At 40.0% G+C, this 17,691-nt stretch overlaps 5 protein-coding genes across 14 annotated transcripts; 3 read left to right on the forward strand and 2 right to left on the reverse strand.

Annotated features, from left to right (window-relative positions):
• Positions 1-2,186: 2,186 nt before the first annotated feature.
• LOC121601710 (dihydrofolate reductase-like) lies at positions 2,187-3,561 on the forward strand. Its single transcript, XM_041930520.1, has 2 exons — positions 2,187-2,410; positions 2,480-3,561. The coding sequence occupies exons 1-2, from the start codon at positions 2,328-2,330 to the stop codon at positions 2,958-2,960; spliced, it is 564 nt and encodes a 187-aa protein (XP_041786454.1). The 5' UTR covers positions 2,187-2,327; the 3' UTR covers positions 2,961-3,561.
• Positions 2,406-3,553, reverse strand: LOC121601711 (succinate dehydrogenase assembly factor 3, mitochondrial-like). 4 transcript variants are annotated; one of them, XM_041930524.1, is made up of 4 exons: positions 3,436-3,553; positions 3,244-3,353; positions 2,992-3,163; positions 2,406-2,797 (listed from the first exon to the last, which is right to left on the reverse strand). In XM_041930524.1, exons 1-3 carry the CDS (start codon positions 3,491-3,493, stop codon positions 3,008-3,010), a joined length of 324 nt encoding a protein of 107 aa, XP_041786458.1. In that variant the 5' UTR covers positions 3,494-3,553; the 3' UTR covers positions 2,406-2,797; positions 2,992-3,007. The 4 variants fall into 4 exon arrangements, with proteins under 4 accessions (XP_041786458.1, XP_041786457.1, XP_041786456.1 ...); XM_041930523.1 differs by having other exon boundaries at positions 2,778-2,859; XM_041930522.1 differs by having other exon boundaries at positions 2,778-2,889.
• A 106-nt stretch (positions 3,562-3,667) lies between the features above and the next one.
• LOC121601709 (pyruvate dehydrogenase (acetyl-transferring) kinase, mitochondrial-like) lies at positions 3,668-9,373 on the forward strand. Of its 5 annotated transcripts, none has more exons than XM_041930515.1 (8): positions 3,668-4,295; positions 5,015-5,222; positions 5,312-5,502; positions 5,588-5,749; positions 6,002-6,298; positions 6,368-6,477; positions 6,526-6,650; positions 7,240-7,573. In XM_041930515.1, exons 1-8 carry the CDS (start codon positions 4,193-4,195, stop codon positions 7,415-7,417), a joined length of 1,374 nt encoding a protein of 457 aa, XP_041786449.1. In that variant the 5' UTR covers positions 3,668-4,192; the 3' UTR covers positions 7,418-7,573. The 5 variants fall into 5 exon arrangements, with proteins under 5 accessions (XP_041786449.1, XP_041786451.1, XP_041786450.1 ...); XM_041930517.1 differs by lacking the exon at positions 7,240-7,573 and adding an exon at positions 9,013-9,373 and having other exon boundaries at positions 3,670-4,295; XM_041930516.1 differs by lacking the exon at positions 7,240-7,573 and adding an exon at positions 9,013-9,373 and having other exon boundaries at positions 3,678-4,295; positions 6,552-6,650.
• Positions 9,374-9,474: 101 nt separating this feature from the next.
• Positions 9,475-16,907, reverse strand: LOC121601706 (myotubularin-related protein 10-B-like). Of its 3 annotated transcripts, none has more exons than XM_041930511.1 (10): positions 16,885-16,907; positions 12,391-12,590; positions 12,226-12,277; positions 12,003-12,151; positions 11,783-11,935; positions 11,591-11,715; positions 11,283-11,517; positions 10,970-11,200; positions 10,155-10,877; positions 9,475-10,081 (listed from the first exon to the last, which is right to left on the reverse strand). In XM_041930511.1, exons 2-10 carry the CDS (start codon positions 12,451-12,453, stop codon positions 9,662-9,664), a joined length of 2,151 nt encoding a protein of 716 aa, XP_041786445.1. In that variant the 5' UTR covers positions 12,454-12,590; positions 16,885-16,907; the 3' UTR covers positions 9,475-9,661. The 3 variants fall into 3 exon arrangements, with proteins under 3 accessions (XP_041786445.1, XP_041786444.1, XP_041786443.1); XM_041930510.1 differs by lacking the exon at positions 16,885-16,907 and adding an exon at positions 12,677-12,743; XM_041930509.1 differs by lacking the exon at positions 16,885-16,907 and having other exon boundaries at positions 12,391-12,667.
• LOC121601708 (PP2C-like domain-containing protein CG9801) lies at positions 12,835-15,889 on the forward strand. The gene is made up of 5 exons (XM_041930514.1): positions 12,835-13,377; positions 13,438-14,003; positions 14,104-14,187; positions 14,252-14,467; positions 14,539-15,889. The coding sequence occupies exons 1-5, from the start codon at positions 13,244-13,246 to the stop codon at positions 15,504-15,506; spliced, it is 1,968 nt and encodes a 655-aa protein (XP_041786448.1). The 5' UTR covers positions 12,835-13,243; the 3' UTR covers positions 15,507-15,889.
• Positions 16,908-17,691: the final 784 nt, after the last annotated feature.

Genomic DNA, 17,691 nt, shown 5'->3' on the forward strand with positions numbered 1-17,691 from the left:
AGGGGGTACTGGCACACAGCTGTTGGGAGATAGATTGAACATTATACTTAAATTGCAGGCGGATGGTAGGGGGGTTGCCATGGAACCCCAACGATCATCGGTCACAGGCCCTAAAATTGTTGCCGGCATGAGGGGTGGGGTGGGGGTGGGGGGTGTGAGAGTGCAGATGGTTCTCCAGCCACGGGGCACCAACGACCATCTTTCCGGGGGCCCTTGTCGCTAATACTCTGTCCACTTGTAGACATACGACATACTACAGACTAGAAATCTTCGTCGACCGCCTAGTCCGCCTACCGTTAGGTCCACCGCTGGTTCATGACGGTGTTTTTTTGTTGTGGAGGTGCATCCTTCCCCCTGCCTGCAGCGTATGCATCGAGCAGGAGACAGTGTGGCAGTATGCAAGTTGCACGCTGGATAGGAGCGGGCCCGCGACACCGCCATCATTCCGCACATCTGCATGCGCGTCGTGGGTTCTAACCGCGTATGAACCGTCCGCCGTAGCAAGGGCTGACTATCCGGCTACGTGGTACTCAAGTCCTGAAAAGGCCGGCATGATCGCGTAGACTATTACGCCAATAATAATAATAATAATAAGAAGAACAAGAAGAACTTAGCACAGCAGTCCACACTCGGGGAAGGTTTTTGTTTTGACTTTGGTGCTGCCGGGTCTACCGCTGTGGCGCGACAAATGCACGGAATTCACTCGACTAAAACATGAACCCACCGATCCGAACCCATTCCAAGGCAATGCCGGTCAATCGGCGTCATGATAACTTCTCCAAACCAACAAGCCGCCAGATTCTGGACGGGCAGGTGCAGCACCATATGCGCGAAAGAAATTTGCTACATATCACACGCACGTTTGCTTCGATCGTGTGCCTTTTTAACACCCCCAACAGCAGAACCGATCGCAAAGATCGTGGTGCCAATCCGATAGTTGTGTTGTCTCTCAGGTAGCGAAATCGAAAATGCATGGACTTTGTAGCCGCAGCGGATGAAAATGTACGCATCAGAATCAAATAGTTTTGGGGTTTCCACACGCACGCACACACACACACAAAAACACACACACACGCACGCGAGCACGCACGCACGCACACACACATGCACGTACGCGTGTACGCGGGCAGGCACCCGCGAAAGCGCAAACGCAAGCACGCACCCACGAAAGCGCGAACGCAAGCACGCACTCCCCCCCTCCACCAGACCACCCCCCCCCCCCCCCCCCGCATGATCGATTACGGCTACCGTATCGGTAGAACGGCTGGTTCAGCTTTCTTGTATCGCATCCTCATTCAAAGCGCCGGGCGGGGTGGGGGATCGCGACATGATAGAGTGAACGGTCACTTTCCCCGCGCTGTGTGCGTGTGTGTGTCGAGACCCAAAACTCGAGACAGATTTCTGCACATTAAAAAAAAAATTATTGCCACTATACGCCGTGCTACATGATGCTTAGAAGGTCGTTGAAGCATCAAACATGTTCAAATTAAAAAATATTAGATTAGTGTTAGACGTTCTCCTACGCTTGTTTTAAATAGGCTTCTTCACCCTCAATTGGCAGGGGCATCGAATGGTCTCATCAGCAGCGGCACGAAATAAAATAAACCATCAATACACCGATAGCACTTTAAATCCCAATCCAGCTTCTCCCACAGCGTCTCAAGGTCACACACTAATTAATAAATGCTAATAAACACCCACCAATAACAATACATAACCGCAATGCACATATAAGTATCTACGCATACACCACAACACCCAATCAGCTGGCGGCGGAAGGCACGGGCTGAAGCTCAAGTAAGGCAAGCCAGGGTGAAGGAAGGAGAGGAGATGAAGAAGCGGACGAAAAAATGGGCGCCATTTTTTTTTTTAAATTTTTTGACCGTTTTTTTTTTGCTCCGCCGCCGCCCGAACTTGGCCCGAACTGCCTGAATTGCGCGACCCAGCGCAGGAATCGCTGAAGTCCAGCGCGTGAGACTTGCCAAAATCTGCGCTGGCCAGCGCAGATTTTGGTACATTTTCTGCGCTGGAAACTGCTCGAATTTGCGCAGCGGGATAGAAGAAGAAGCCACTACGCGTGGCGTGCGAGCTCGCAGACTGCTCGAATTTGTTTTGCGTGACGTGTATTTTTTTGGTCGTACACACTACGGTTAATAGTGTATCTCGGGGACTGCCTGTACATTGTTGATTTCAACTGTCGAGGTTTTTTAGTTGCTTGTGCATCCTGGCGTTGCTGTCGGCTTGAGATTTACCTGTTGATTAAAAACCAAACACGAGACCCTACTTTAAACCCACTCACTGGATCTGAAAATTCATTGGACTAAGCTATGTCGAAAAAGTTCAGCTGCATTGTTGCTGTTTGTGAAAATCGTGGTATTGGCATTAACGGAGATTTACCATGGAAATTAAAGTGAATGAAGCATACAGGTCTGTTCCATCCCCAACGCCTCTGAACTTTGTGTATTGGTTATCTTTACAGGCAGGAACTAAAATATTTTTCACATACTACGAAGAAAGTTAATGATGCTGACAAAAGAAATGCGGTTATCATGGGAAGAAAAACGTACTTCGGGGTCCCAGAAAGCAAACGTCCATTGTCGGAGCGTCTAAATATTGTGTTGACGCGAAATGCGGCTGCCTATACTTTTCCGCCGGATGTGTTGGTTTGTGGCAGCCTGCTGGAAGCATTGCACAAGCTGGATTCAACTGACCATGGGGAATACATAGAGAACATTTGGGTTGTCGGAGGTAACAGCGTATATAAGGAAGCCATGGAATCCGATCGTTGCCATCGAATCTATTTGACGGAAATCAAAAAGCAATTCGATTGTGATGCATTCTTCCCAGAAATACCTAATTCTTTTGTGGTGATTGATAATGATCCAGACACTCCAAGTGGTGTGCAAGAAGAAAACGGAATACAGTATGTATACAAGATATATGAGAACAAACAACAATAGGTTGGATATCATAGGTCGAAGCAAAACTTACGGCCCTTTATCATCTATTATCGTTTGGCTTCCTGCAGTAGCTCATACAACTGCGCTATCTGTTCATCTCGAAAATGGTTTAATTGATTTTCAGTCAAATCTTCTCCTATCATTCCTATCGGTCCGGGTTTCCCTCGCAACCCCAGTTGCTCAGCAAGATTTATCGCATATCCCTGTAAGAATAAGGAAAATACGACGTTTTAATGATGTAAAAGTTTCCTGGAAATACAAGTATGGGTAAATAGTAACTTACTGCCCATTCGCTCATAAATTTCTGGCTTTCCATAGGAGAGCAATTCTTGTGGCGTTTAAACTCTTCTTTTACGTAGTTATTACCGAGCTCCTGCAACGCCACCGGCAGTCCTGATGAAACGAAATCATTTCTCGTAAAATTCATGTTAGCAGGATTAATATAACAAATTGTACACGAAATTGCATTACTAACCACGGTGCATACGAAGAATAGTCTTGTACAAAACTCTAACTTTTTGTACGTGGTTCATTTTTATCCAAATATTTTAATTCCGCTTAGCTCCTGTCTGTCCTGTCCTGTCGTTTCTAGCCTGTCAAATGAAGTTACGTAAACATGACCAGTGCTGCCAGAATCAATCATACACATTTTTTACACATCTCAAATCCATGAGGAATCTACCATTTATTTCGTATTAAATGTCCACAACTCCAGAAGTTAGGCTCTTTTTGTCTATTTCATCTGTTTAAAGAACATTTGCCTACATATCTGCACTATGTATTTTTTTTACTGAGTTTTCTTTTAACTGATTTGAACAACTTAAAAAAACTGCCACCACATTATTTGATCCCTAGTGTCAGAAACTTCCCAATGATCTGCATCTGGTTTGGGCGATAAACACAACATTCAATATCAACATATATTGAACGAAATCAGTAAACATTGAATCAGTTACCACATATCGAAAGAAAAATAAATACATATCGAGCAGTGCATCAGCAATTATCAGTACGCACAGTGACAAGTTAACACCTCGCATAAAGCGGTGTGTGTTACCCAAAGTGCCCACTCGTTTTCGAAAAGAAGTGTAAAACTCCCAACACGGAACCTTCTCCACTTGTACCGCAACAACTCTTGACTAGATCTAGAGACTAGATGAGTTCGTTTGGTGTCTGTGTTCTATCAGTGACCTTGTGAGACTACGACATCTAGGAAATACTGTCCCGTGAAAATGAAGCTGTTTCCCGTGCGGCTGTCCAACATCAATAAGATGTTGGATTTTTACTCCCAATTTAATCCATCACCCCTGAGCATTAAGCAATTTATCGACTTCGGTAAGTATTACATCAACAATATTTTTCGCTTTCATACTTTTTACGATTGATTTTTACACTCATAAACGTACGATTCATGAAAACCGGATTTTTTTATGTATTTCAGTGCGAAATTTGAATGAGTGTAACAATAAAGCAAATATAAACATATCGCTATGCATCAGACTGTGTCGTATAATATCGTAATAACGCAACGTAATAATAAAAAAATCTATTTTTTTTTTGTTGGATGCTGGATTTGCGATTAACAACTATATAAAACATTCTTGTAAATAGCTGGAATATACAATATGTACGACTACATAGTACAACTACATGTGTGAGCATACTGCAAACAGAGAATTCGTCGACTATTCAACTCTTTGTTGCTAAGCCATCTTAAATACTGACCCCGGCGAATGTCACTGTGGCTGCCCTTCCTCTCTCCCATGTTTGGGTCAAAATACTTGGTCAACACACGGCAACAACACTGACTTTGATGGATGCGATTGACGCACGCCTGAACAGAATATTAGATTTTCTTGCTTGATTTTGCTTCCATTATTCCTGGGTTTTAGGAGACGTTTGTAGTCCTGAAAACTGAAAGTCTAAAGATCGATGATTTTATGGAAACTAGAATGTGTCTATGTAGATGCAAACGCGCGTTTAATTAACAAATTAAAATACTGAATTCCGCATAATTCATATATATATATTTTTTCCATCCCGGTCCCGTTTAGGGCTTAATGCATGTCCTCGAAAGTCGTTTGTTTTCCTTCGCAAAGAGCTGCCCGTACGTTTGGCGAATATAATGAAAGAGATCACCCTGCTGCCAGAAAGTTTATTACGAATGCCCTCGGTCGGTCTGGTCAGCGCCTGGTATGTGAAAAGCTTCGAGGAAGTGCTAGCATTCGAAAAAACGGATCCTACCGAAAACAATCTAGAGAAGTACTGGGAAGAGAAGCGCTTGTCAAAACTAAAGTACGCATCTTTTGATTGGTTTCCTCTTGCAATCCGGTGTGTATCTCAATTTACAGATTCTGCAAATCGCTCACCCAGATTCGTGACCGCCACTCCGATGTTGTACAAACAATGGCTCAAGGGATACTGGAATTGAAGGAAAGCCGAGATGGAGCGATTGAGCCATCCACTGAGCTCTCGATTCAGTACTTTCTGGATCGTTTGTACATGTCCCGTATCAGTATAAGAATGCTCATCAATCAGCACAGTAAGTAACGGTTGGAGGCTGGTTAGAAGGATGCGCGATGTACTATGTTTTTGATTTTAACACTTCGCTGTTCACATCGTTTTAGCTATACTGTTTGGTGATATACCACAAACAGGACGCCATATCGGTAGCATAGATCCTCTATGTGATCCGCACATGGTCGTACGGGATGCTTACGAAAATGCACGTTTTTTATGTGATCAATATTATCTTGCAAGTCCAGAACTCGAAGTAATAGAGCATAATGGTAAGTAAGGGATGTCCTTAATGTCGTTAGTTTATTGATAAATTTGTCTTCCTCAAGGGTTTCACAAAATAATGACTTAATATTTAGATCTATTTACAATTTACTGAACATTTAAAAGAAGTATAAGACTGATCAGCACGGAAAATCAATTCGATCAAAATAAACATAGACAAATATACTTACTAACCTAAACTTTTCGATATAAATGAAATTAGTGTGTACATAAAACTCTTTTTTGCTGTGTCTTCGCAGAGATTGATAAGGGAAACCCCATAAAAATTGTGTATGTGCCATCGCATCTGTATCACATGCTTTTTGAGCTATTCAAGAACTCAATGCGTGCTGTAATGGAGCATCACGGAACAGAAAATGATGTGCCTCCGATCAAGGTTACTATCGTAAAGGGTAAAGAGGATATATGTGTTAAGATGTCTGATCAAGGGGGCGGTATTCCACGATCGCAAGTGGATCAACTTTTCAAGTACATGTACAGCACTGCACCTCAACCGCCGAAATCTAAAACAGATTTGCCGTTAGTTCCATTGGCTGGTATGCTATGAATGCGTTATGGGTAGTGTTCATAGTATTGATGATTATGTTTTTTTCTAATACTTGTAGGATATGGATACGGGTTGCCCATTTCTAGACTGTATGCTAGATACTTTCATGGTGATCTGGTCCTGTTCTCCTGTGAAGGTTACGGTTCCGATGCAATAATTTATCTCAAGGTACATAGTTATACAATGCTTGTCAATAATGCATTTTAATTTTTCCAGTCGTTTTTTTTACATTACTCAAACAGGCATTTTCAGATGAAGCAAACGAATTGTTACCAATATTCAATAAAACTAGCACCAGATTTTATAAAGCAACCGTACCAACTGGGGATTGGTCCAATCAGGTAAAGGGCAAAAAAATCAAACCTCCTATAGTTATATAATTATTACTTCATCAGTTGCTATGTTCGTTAGCATAATTGAACGCGTTAATCAGAATTGTGCAACATCAGGATCAAATAATTGATGAAAGATATAAATAAATATATATATATATATATATATATATATATATATATATATATATATATATATATATATATATATATATATATCTCTCTCTCTCAATTATGTAATTAAGTAGTATAAGCTTTTTAGCTGCCTTCATGGACTTTTATGTCCCATGGACTATTATGGATATTTTGTTAATTATAAAATTCCATGTGCTGTAAGAGATTGTAAATCTTAAAGCATTCACTATATACTATCCGTTGGATTATCCACCATTATACGTAGCATTTGCAGTCCACCTTATCAACATCTTAGGTTTAGTATTAAAAATACAATACTTGTAGGCGGTAATATTGTAGGTATAGTATTTTATGTTGTGGCGTTCTAGCTTGAAAACGTTTGAATAGTTTTCTTTTGTTTCATCTTAGCATCTTCTTATTGTTTATTGTTGCGGGCATTTCCGTTTCTTTTCTATTCTACTAGGGCAAGAACTTTACCAACAGGTTGTTGTAGCCGTTTTACTAACGACTGTTGTACGAATGTGATGTTTAGAGCTCAATTGACAGTACGATGGATCTCAACTGACCGTCGCCCTTTATTTGTCCCAATTAAACGAACTCTATTCTTCCCGCTTACTACTACTACTTCTACGTGTCGCTGAGCTACACTGTTTGGTTTAACGACCATTGTTGACGTTTTTAGCTATTTTGATGATAGTTAGTTAAATGTTCTGTTTCATTTTATTAAATGTATCTTTTTCGTTATAAGATTATATAAAAATTATGAAAATATATTGATGTTCATATTTACACCATTCTAGCATTGTTGCGTTTTAGTGTGTTTTTTTAATAAGTTGTAATATATCTTTAGTTGTGTGCGTTTTATTCATATGATTTTTTATAGGTTTCCTATAGTATTGAGTGGGTCGATTCCAATCAAACTGTCAGAGCCAACCGAAATCGAATCGAAAACTCTGCAAGTCCGGCATTGTGGGTGGATGGTAGGCGTAGCAAACAAATATGATATCAACAAATAGTTCAAACTACAGTATCGTCGGAATACAATGGTTAAATCCGTTTTATTCGAAATAACAATAATTTCAGATATTTTTTTATGGAAACATGTGCCAACTAACAAGCGCAAATATAAAATACGGCCGAAGCCGTAATAATGTGAATCTAAACATAAAAAGCGCAAATTCAATAATTGGCATGTAATTGAGTGGGTTTTTTTCATTGTTGGTTGTTCATTAGTGGCACATCTCAATAGTTGGGTTGTCATCCATCCAACGATTCTGTCAGTAAGAAGTATCGGCAATGTTGTCAATGGAGCTATTATAATTATAAAGTTGAATTTCCGATTTTGAACCAAGGGAGTTGAACAAAATGGTTCAGTGCCGTAGTTATTCATCACATTCACGATCAGTCGTCAAACACTCACCTTCTTCTTCTTTTTATTGGGCTATCAGGCTTACAGGGTTTTCCAGAAGTTCTCATAGCTGTGGGTCACATTTTTGACTCCTTCTTACGTGAATTGAACCTGCCCAAAAAGGTTGCCATAGAGTCCAATTTCCATCATATGAAGTTCACTTCCCATAAGAAAGAGTCAATGAAGTGGTGTCCCACAACTGCTATGAGAGAACCCCTGGAAAACCCTGTATTAGAACCACTCGGCCGGAATACAATCCGGTCAAAGTCCTTGTTATGGAGAAACGCCCCATATGAAGCTTGAAACTTGAAGAATTTTGTTAGGTGCCATGAAAGCGGTGGCATTCCAACCATCGAGTGCGAATGCATGCACTAGTTAACACGCAATCGTATCCCAACCAGTTAGCTCATACTGTAATTAATTTAGACTTAGCTTTGTAACAAAGCGATCCTGTCCGTAGGTGCAACTAGCTCATACAACTACTTACGATTTCGGGTAATTTATATGTTTAGATGTTTTATAAATAAACCCCCTACGTTTATTTGCGCTGCTAATACCGATACATATGAAACTACGAGAAAAATCTTTTGAATAAGTGGTGAATGAATTCAATTTTGAACTTAATTATGATACAAAATGTAGTATCTTACAACAATGAAAAGATGAGGAAGTGAGAAAAAAATGCATGCATATCATATCATAAGTCTTTTTGTGACGTTTGTTTGTTTCCTATTTTGTTGGTCAATGTATTTCCAAAAACAGTACCTTACACACGCATGAGATAGTATTTACAGTATCATTATCAAAATCTTTGTCACCATTTTACAGAATTCTGATATGAACTCGAAACAAATGAACGCTCAAACGAGACGAGCAGGCTCTCTGGGCACGAACTCATCATGATCTCATCTGATAACAGACGACGAAGATGGCAATACTAGAGAACTAAAGTAACAGCAACAGAATCGAATTTCAAGTGCAAGATGTCATTTAAGCAATGCATAGTAGTAGATAGCAACAGGAGATTAGATTCAATATCATAAATAGTGGTTATGGTTTCGCGAAATCTTGACAACAATTTCATCACGGATTAATGAATAAAAATATTAAGTAAATTGTTTCTGCTCTGTTCTATAATGTTCTGCTATCGGGCAAGATTTGAAGATGACGCTATTTATAACATCAATCGACAACTTTTGTTTCTACCGTTTTTAGTATGCACCTTTGCTACAAAAGCAAAATTATTATACTTTTTTTGAATTTATTATACACAAAAAACTAACACAAATGTACTAGCAATAAAATAGTTATTCATATTTATTCATTAATATTAGTTTCGAAGTAAACATAACAAAAATATTTGATTAATCACGGATCCTATTTCTAACAATTATTGCCTGATCGTTTTTTACTTCTTTTTAAATACTCTTCAATCACGTTCTGCTTGATACTTGCTTTCTTAAAACTATGGTTATGCTCAATCGTTTAACGAAGAAGTTTCATACATCGAATCATGCGAGAAATTTATGTCGTTGCTAGCAATCAATAAATCTGAGCATACTGCCTGCGCTGTTGGTACTATACTAGAAAATGGGAAAAATGAACTGATGGCCAGCGAAGCATCAGATGCGGCATCGGGATCACGGCTTTGTATTACCATTGCTGATAGAATTTGCTCCAGTACATCCATATGGTCGTTCGCTATCTCGGAAAGTACCGATTGGTCGAGATTTTGACGAAGTTTACATATATTGTTCAACAGTATTCGGTTAAATAGATCGCACTGCGCCATACCACCGTATTTGATCTCGAGATGCGGCATCCAGCGAAAATAACACTGCTGCCACAATTCAATGTCTCGCAGGCAGCATTGCGGCTCCAGGAACTGTTCGTTATTCTGATTGAAAAAGCAAGATTAGGGGGGAAAAATATCTCAATTATTGTGCTAAGAAAAAAACAGTAATACTTGCCTGTGACAGTTGTAATTTGCCAACTACGTTTACTATAGTTTGACCGTTCGAATCTTCCGCTCGACGCGCATTAAACAAATGATTCTGGATAGGATTTTGCGGACTTGAAGAACTACTACTAGCGCTCGGTACTGTTAGCGCCGCATGCGCTTTTTTTGTTTGGTACAGTGGATTTATAAAAAGTGCAAGATCTTTACTTTCAAATTGCTTTTCCCAATCCCATACCGGTCGCAGCACAACATGCTCGGCATGCAGTGCTTGGTATCGTTCGGTTTCTGAATTGAATTGAAACGAGTCAAAAATTGGAACAAACAATGAATCCCACAACGTCGTTAAAAACACATCCGAAAACTCAAATGCATCGGGAAACTGTTGCAAAAGCTGCCATGTGCAGTCAAGGAATAGAAGAAACAGCGGACTGCGTTCGGTACTTTTTACAGTAGACACGTGTCCCAACCGGTCGCTGAATGGATGTCCTAGGATTATCCACTCTTTCTGAATAAGGTTTTGAAAGCCTCGCATCGTACGAAAACTGCTATCCAATAACAATTGCACCAAGCTCGATATCACACAGCTCATATCACGACCATTGATTTCTTGGAGCACCACAGTTTGACCTTCGCGTAGCAACTTCGCAGCAATATCCGAATGCTTCAAACACAGCGAGACGTAGAGTAGCCAGTAGCTTTTTTCCAGAAGGGAATAGAATCTTCCATCCTGCACCTGCAATAAAGCGTTAATAGTAATGCACTGATGAGGACCCTTTGTGCACTCAAAACATGTGGTGTTATCAGTGAAGAATAACTTAAACTGACCATAAATTGTTGATCGTTGTCCGGAGTGCACAGATCTCGCAGTTTCATGTAGCTCAAATTCACATCTTGAATACTGGGTAAAATTTTGTATAACTCCAAAAGCCTAGGCTGTCGTTTTTGCGGATCGCAACGGCGCACGTGTTCCAGCAAAATGTTTTCCACTGTTGTGTTGGTAACGTCTGGATTCAGCTCAGCTAATCGAACCAGCGAAGCATCCTTAAGACCCCAAACCTACAAAAAAATCCAAGGAAAAATATAGGAACGAATAATCATAATATTGGCACGTGCACAAACTTCTTTCATGACCAATTACCCAAATAGCAGAACGATTATTTCGGAAGCTTTTTGATATGTTATCATAGTCGACGTCGCTTAAATGTTTAGGAACAACGAAATGCATCGGTAGGGAACTACTGGAAACACGACAGTCTTTAGAATATACACGCCAACCTCCGGTTGCATTGCAACGTTCCAGCTCCTGGAACCAATCCGACTGCTTGTTGTACATCTTTACGGCTTCACTCATTGGGCTACTGTAATATTTCTCCCTAGAATAGGTATTGCGATAGCATATTCACTGGTTTTGTGGATTATACGAAACATATGAATTCCAACACTTACTTGAACCTGTACAGAAATAATAGATTATGTCGCGCTGGAAAGGCAAACTTTACTAGCGCATCAGCGATATACTTCCCTTTACCGATTTCCGACAGTTGAAACCCAAACGTGAAGGTTTTAAAGTTCTGCACAAGACACAAGAAAGCGAAATTAGAAAGTTCATACAAAAATAATATACTCCATCCTACAAACCTTGCACACAATACGTATTTTATCAATCTTACTGCTGTTTTTCACCTGCGGACTAATAATTCTTTTCTTTTTATCAACGTATTGGTAAATTCTGTCGATATTAGAGAGTGACACGTCTGACGAACCCAGAAATCGATTACTCTGGAAAGAAAGCTTTCGGGATAAACAACCAAATGTTAGAGGAAAAATTACTTGGTATCAACTTAGGCTTCCTGCTTACCTGATCGTCATCCATGTCCAGTGAAACAAACGATAGCCGGAAGTTAGTGATCAGCAAAATTCCCATTTTCTCGCCGCACACTTTGCCATCCTTTAGGTAGGATGTAATGTACATGCATACATTATTCGCCCGAGCAGCCTCTAGTTCACCTGTAATGATGTATCTTATTAAAGATCTCTGTACCTAACTGATTGCATGTGTTAATTCATCCATTGCCACTAACCTGATAGTAGCTTTGGTTTATAGTCATCGTTTACGAAATTTTCGTCTGGAACCTGAAAATTGTGAGAAAAAAAAACATTACGACACATTCAGCGCCAACAAAAGACATACGCCTCCGGTTTCCTCGCTTGGCAGGCAATACGTGGGATTGAACGCACTAACATACCTGGTTTACGTAGCTAGTAAAGTTCTGTTTCGTCTTATTACGACCCTCGGACATGGTTGGCATTTGGTTTGTGTAATGTTTTTCCACATCAACTAATTTGCCGTACGCATCGGATAAAGAACCCGGAAATGGTAAGCGGTACTATTGTATTGCCTCAATCACGGGATACTTGAATTTATTAATACTTGAACGACTTGTGTCTGCGAAGTGGAAAATTGGAAAATTTTATTTACCGAACAACTTTTTACACATGATAAACAACAGATGAGAAAACAAATTATCGTACAGTTGACACGCCACTAGCGAAGTCTTCGCAGAATACGGGGTTGGCTCAATGTGAATATTTTGACAGTAAATCTGTCAAACTGAAATAGCTGTATGTGTGTGTTTGTTTGTTTTTGTAACGGTGTGTGACTGTTTGTGTTTTTATATGTGTGTGTCTTTTATTTTTGCTTGTTCATTTCGACAGCTCCGATTGTCAACACTTTTTTCAGCTCGGTAAAGTGGAAAAGCTAGTCCAAGGCGTTTACGCACGAGGAAAGTCGAAATAAAACTTATAGCATAATAAACTATTATTAAGATCCAACAATTCTTCCGCTTTCTAAAGTGCTGTGCATTGTGCACTGTTCACTATATGTGCGTGTGGCGTTTCGAAAGATATGATGATTGAATTCAAACAAAGGAAATAATTGTCATGTCGTAATTAAAGAAATGGAGTTCTAGAGCTATTCGATGGTGTTAGCTATTCATTTTCAATAACGCAATCTTGGATGATAAAATGATAAGTCATTAATAGAATACGTACAAACACACATACCATAATCAAAGTGGCGAAAAGCGTACAGCAAGAACGATGCCATCTTTCCGCCAGAAGGTTACAACTTACTTCCGGCAACTGAGTTTCGTTTCCGAACGAGACCAGCGGGGCCCAACGCAGCAATGTTCTACGATGGCAGACGGGAGCTTTATGACCAGATATTTAGAAGGGTAAGTCAGAGACGCAACAGAGGAATCATAATTACCTACGTTTTATCTGATTATGTGTAGAGAATGGGACCCGCAAGCTTCGATGGCACCTATTTACAGCGGTAAATTGCCGGAAGACTTGCCGGAGGTACGAATTGGTCAGTATGCTGTAAGTCAAACGGAAAAAGACGCTGCTTATACAGGACCATTCGAAGGTCTCACGGGAGTGAGACGTGCCAAATCGCATCTAACGGCAGGAATTGAAGACGATATTGATTACATCGACGTTCTGCAAGATCAAGCTTCGACATCGCAACAGGACAAATCAAAGAAAATTTCTCCAGCATTTGACTCAAATTCAAATTCAAAATCGTTTGCTCCGTTCACTCCTGCAAAGCATTCCATTGTCTCAAATCAATTGACGAGCGGGGAGAAGAATCCGGAGACGAAAAAAAACAGTGATGATCCTATAGCAAACATCACTGACTGGAACCGTCCAAATGAAGATGCATACGGTATATCTGTATCGTTGTACGAAACACATTTACACACATCCGGAAATGTTGGTGATCCGATTGCAGATTGTTTTGGTATCGTATCCCGGGCAGATTCGTGCATAATGGCAATGGCTGATGGTGTGAACTGGGGTAGGTGACCATACCCATCTTTCGTTCCACTATTTGTATGCTCTTGAGTTACACGATTAATGTATGACATGGATTTAAATTTACTGATATGATTTCACAGGGGAAGGTGCCCGGATTGCAGCGAGATCGGCAATTCAGGGTGCAATAGAATATCTGAGTTCTGCGATTTTTGGCATACACCAAGGTAATGTTTTGCGATGTAACAGTTTTTATTTTGATTTTCAACAATCGATGCATTCATTTTACAGTAACTTCGACCAGAGCCATTTTTGTTAGCTTGATTCGCAGCTTTTGGGAGGCACACAACTACATACTTCAAGTCGGAGGAGCCTTGAGCACGTTGACCGTCGCCATCGTATTACCCATTGAGTCATCAGACCAAAGTATTGTTTGCTGTTGCAATGTAGGGGACTCTCTTGGGTATATATTTTCGAAAAACAATATCGTACGGGAGATAACTATGGGTAAGCGCTAAGTGAAACCAAATTTAAACGGAGTAGTTAACAGTGAAGAACATGCAATTGCTTATTCGTAGGTTCACATGATGTTAGTCTTATGCGCGATATGCGAGATGCCTTAGGTGCATTAGGCCCCGTGTATGGCGATAAACCGGAAATGAGCAATCTCACACTATCTATGTCATACGTCGATGAAGGAGACATTGTGTTTCTTACATCGGATGGCATCAGTGACAATTTTGATCCAGTGGTCGGAAAATTTGCGGAAGCGGTCGGCAGTAAATCTACCAGTACTGCTAATAGTAGCAGTAACGCTGTCAACACCAGCAATCCTCCAACATCCAACCAGCATCATGAACGGAAAAGTAAAGCAGGTCTAGCCCCTAAAAGACAGAACAAAAGTGCACCTATGCTTACATTAGCACAAAACAGTGGTGCATCGGATCCCGAGCAAGGAAACGCGAATCACGCTGCTAGTACGCGTGCCGAACGAAAAATTTCTGTTCCGGTGAGAAAAACAGTACCACCGATCGCTGGAATGCAGGACAAAGGCTATAACTCGAAATATGTAACTAGATCGAAAACGTTCATTGAACCGGCGGCAGTGTTAAGGCGATCGAACAATGTCGTTACAAAGCCACACACTGCAATAGTGCTACCTCAGGTGACAGCACAGCAAAGACACGTTCTAACTCTGTTAAGGATAGCCGACCTGCTCGTTTACGGTATAAATGGTTCACTACGGCCTTGTACGAATGCTAAACAATTATGCCAGCTGTTGATCGACTTTGTGTCCTGTATAACGGCTGCCAAACGCAAGCTCCTGGAGCAACGCGAGTTATATTATAAGGTAGTGTGCTCTCCGGACGGAACCCGAAAGGAAGTTCCACACAGCGCACACGAGCACAAAGCGATACGAAAGCGTATGGTAGATGGTACTACATTTTCGTTGCTCCCTGGAAAACTGGATCATGCTTCGATTGTAGCGTATACCGTTAGCAGACGAAGATCGGAAATTAAACCAACGGCTGAACATATTATCTAATTACCAGTTTAGCAGTGTACGAAAACATTCGTAATATTAAATTTGAGGATTGGCTTGCAAATTGCAGCAAAATTACTTTCTATCTATAGTATAGTATGTAAACTTATTATTTATGAATTCAATTCATCCTGAGTATTTGATTCAAGAGCGCAAAAGCTTCATTACTTGTGCGAATTCTGCTTCATGCTGTTCCACTAGTGTTTCGTGCTGTACCACTAGTGTCGACAATTATTGCCATTATACAAAAATTTGTCCGCTGGCGCTAAGACTTTTTTTAAAGAAAAAAAAATGCAATCTTGCAGCAATTTATATTTTTTACAAGCTACCACACGAAAAAAGAATATTAATGTAATAAAATATGTGCCATGAAGGCTCTAAAACAACCCCCTGTTTTTAAGGTATGTTTGTGTTGCGTGAGAAATAGTGCAACGTTTTCAATACAGGTGTCCCCTGAGATACGACTGTATTTGGGACCGAAAAAATGTCCGAAAGCAAGGCGTATGTCGAATATCTATGAAAATAAAGTTTATAACCGAAGTTAAAGAGTTGATATCTTGTATTTTATTTAAAATAATGTTCGATAATGTAATAATTATATTTTAAAAGCCGTACACAATATAGATATTCAAGATAGGGTAGTTTTGGAATCGTTGGAAATGTGTGTATAACGGTTATCAGCCCAGAAATTCAAAAAAATACATCAATTTCTTGTCAATGACAACTTTTAACTGTCAAAATCAAAATCGTCGTAACTCGAGGCAAAATCGAATACTGCCTGTATTCCACAGAGCCATAATTACCAAAGCTCCTGACCACTCTGGCTTTCGCTGGTCTTTTCGGGAATAATTCGTTAACGAAAAGACCAGCGAGAACCAGCGTGGTCGGGAGCTTGGGTACTCGCAACCCACGCAATGTTTAACGAGGTAGGGTAACTGTACCAGTTTTCGGCAGTGTACCTATTTTCGGCAGGGTAGCTAAAAACGTGAAATTCTGCACAAATGTGGTAAAAATTTCACAAAACACAATTTTGTAGTGAAAGTGTAATTATTTGATATTCACATACGAAGTTTCACACCATTTCATTACGTATTTTTCAAAATATCAAATAAATTGTGCTTTTTTTCGGCAGCTTTGCTGTCAGCCAATGGTTCGGCAGGTTTTGTGATTAAGAGAATCAGAACAGTAAAACAATGAAAAAGTGGTGTGTTTTAAAGATTTTATGCTTATTTAATTTATTCTAACTTGTTCGGAATTTTAAAATCACGATAAACAGGTTATTTTTCACTTTTAATGCTGCCGAAAATAGGTACACAGTAAATGTTCATTTTTGACATCTCAATGTTGTGGGCTCCTGCCGAAACTCGGAACAATAACACACCTTGGATTTGGCTGAATATTTCTTTAAAAATTGATCAGAACACTACAATGCGTATATCGACACATAATATGACCTTTCTTGTACCAAATATCACCAATTTTACGACAAACAATGCACTAACTTAAGAGAAAAATAAATATTTGTAAGCCAATTCGCACCGTACGCTATAACCATCAAACTGTCAATGGCTGCTCTGTTTAAACGTCGCATCAAAATGGCTGTCAAAACGGGCCAAAATAAGCAACATAAAATTATTAATTAAAGTGCTTTTTAACATCAGTATTAGGAAAGTAAGAGTGTAAAATTGCTTTAAACATTTTTTTGTACATATTTACATAGAAAATAACATTTTCTGACCCGTATTCGCGCTGCCGAAAATAGGAACACAACCTGCCGAAAATAGGAACAAACTGCCGAAAATAGGAGCAAAAGCAATCTTTGCATTTTTACGAATATTTATGAAAAAGGGCTTTGAACCGGCAAATAAAAAATAGTGTAACATATTATGATAGTTTATCAACCAGAATAACATCACTTTCATGAAAAATAATAAAAAATGTTTATTTGTGAGCAATTTTTGTGAAACTGCTGCACTAGCGTGCCGAAAACTGGTACAGTTACCCTAGGAAGAAGTTTAGTGGGAGGGGGCCTGATATCATGGCTCGACCGAACTGCTCTAGGCGGATACGAGACAACTAAAAGAATTGGAGTGAGAGATACCTCAAAAATCCTCGCATTGCATGACGGGGGGCGCTTTAGGCAAGTACAGAAAGGGTAGAGAAAATGAGCGAGATGCAGCGATTTTTA

The sequence above is a fragment of the Anopheles merus genome, unplaced genomic scaffold, assembly GCF_017562075.2.
Source record: "Anopheles merus strain MAF unplaced genomic scaffold, AmerM5.1 LNR4000150, whole genome shotgun sequence".
Classification (NCBI taxonomy): Eukaryota; Metazoa; Arthropoda; class Insecta; order Diptera; family Culicidae; genus Anopheles; species Anopheles merus.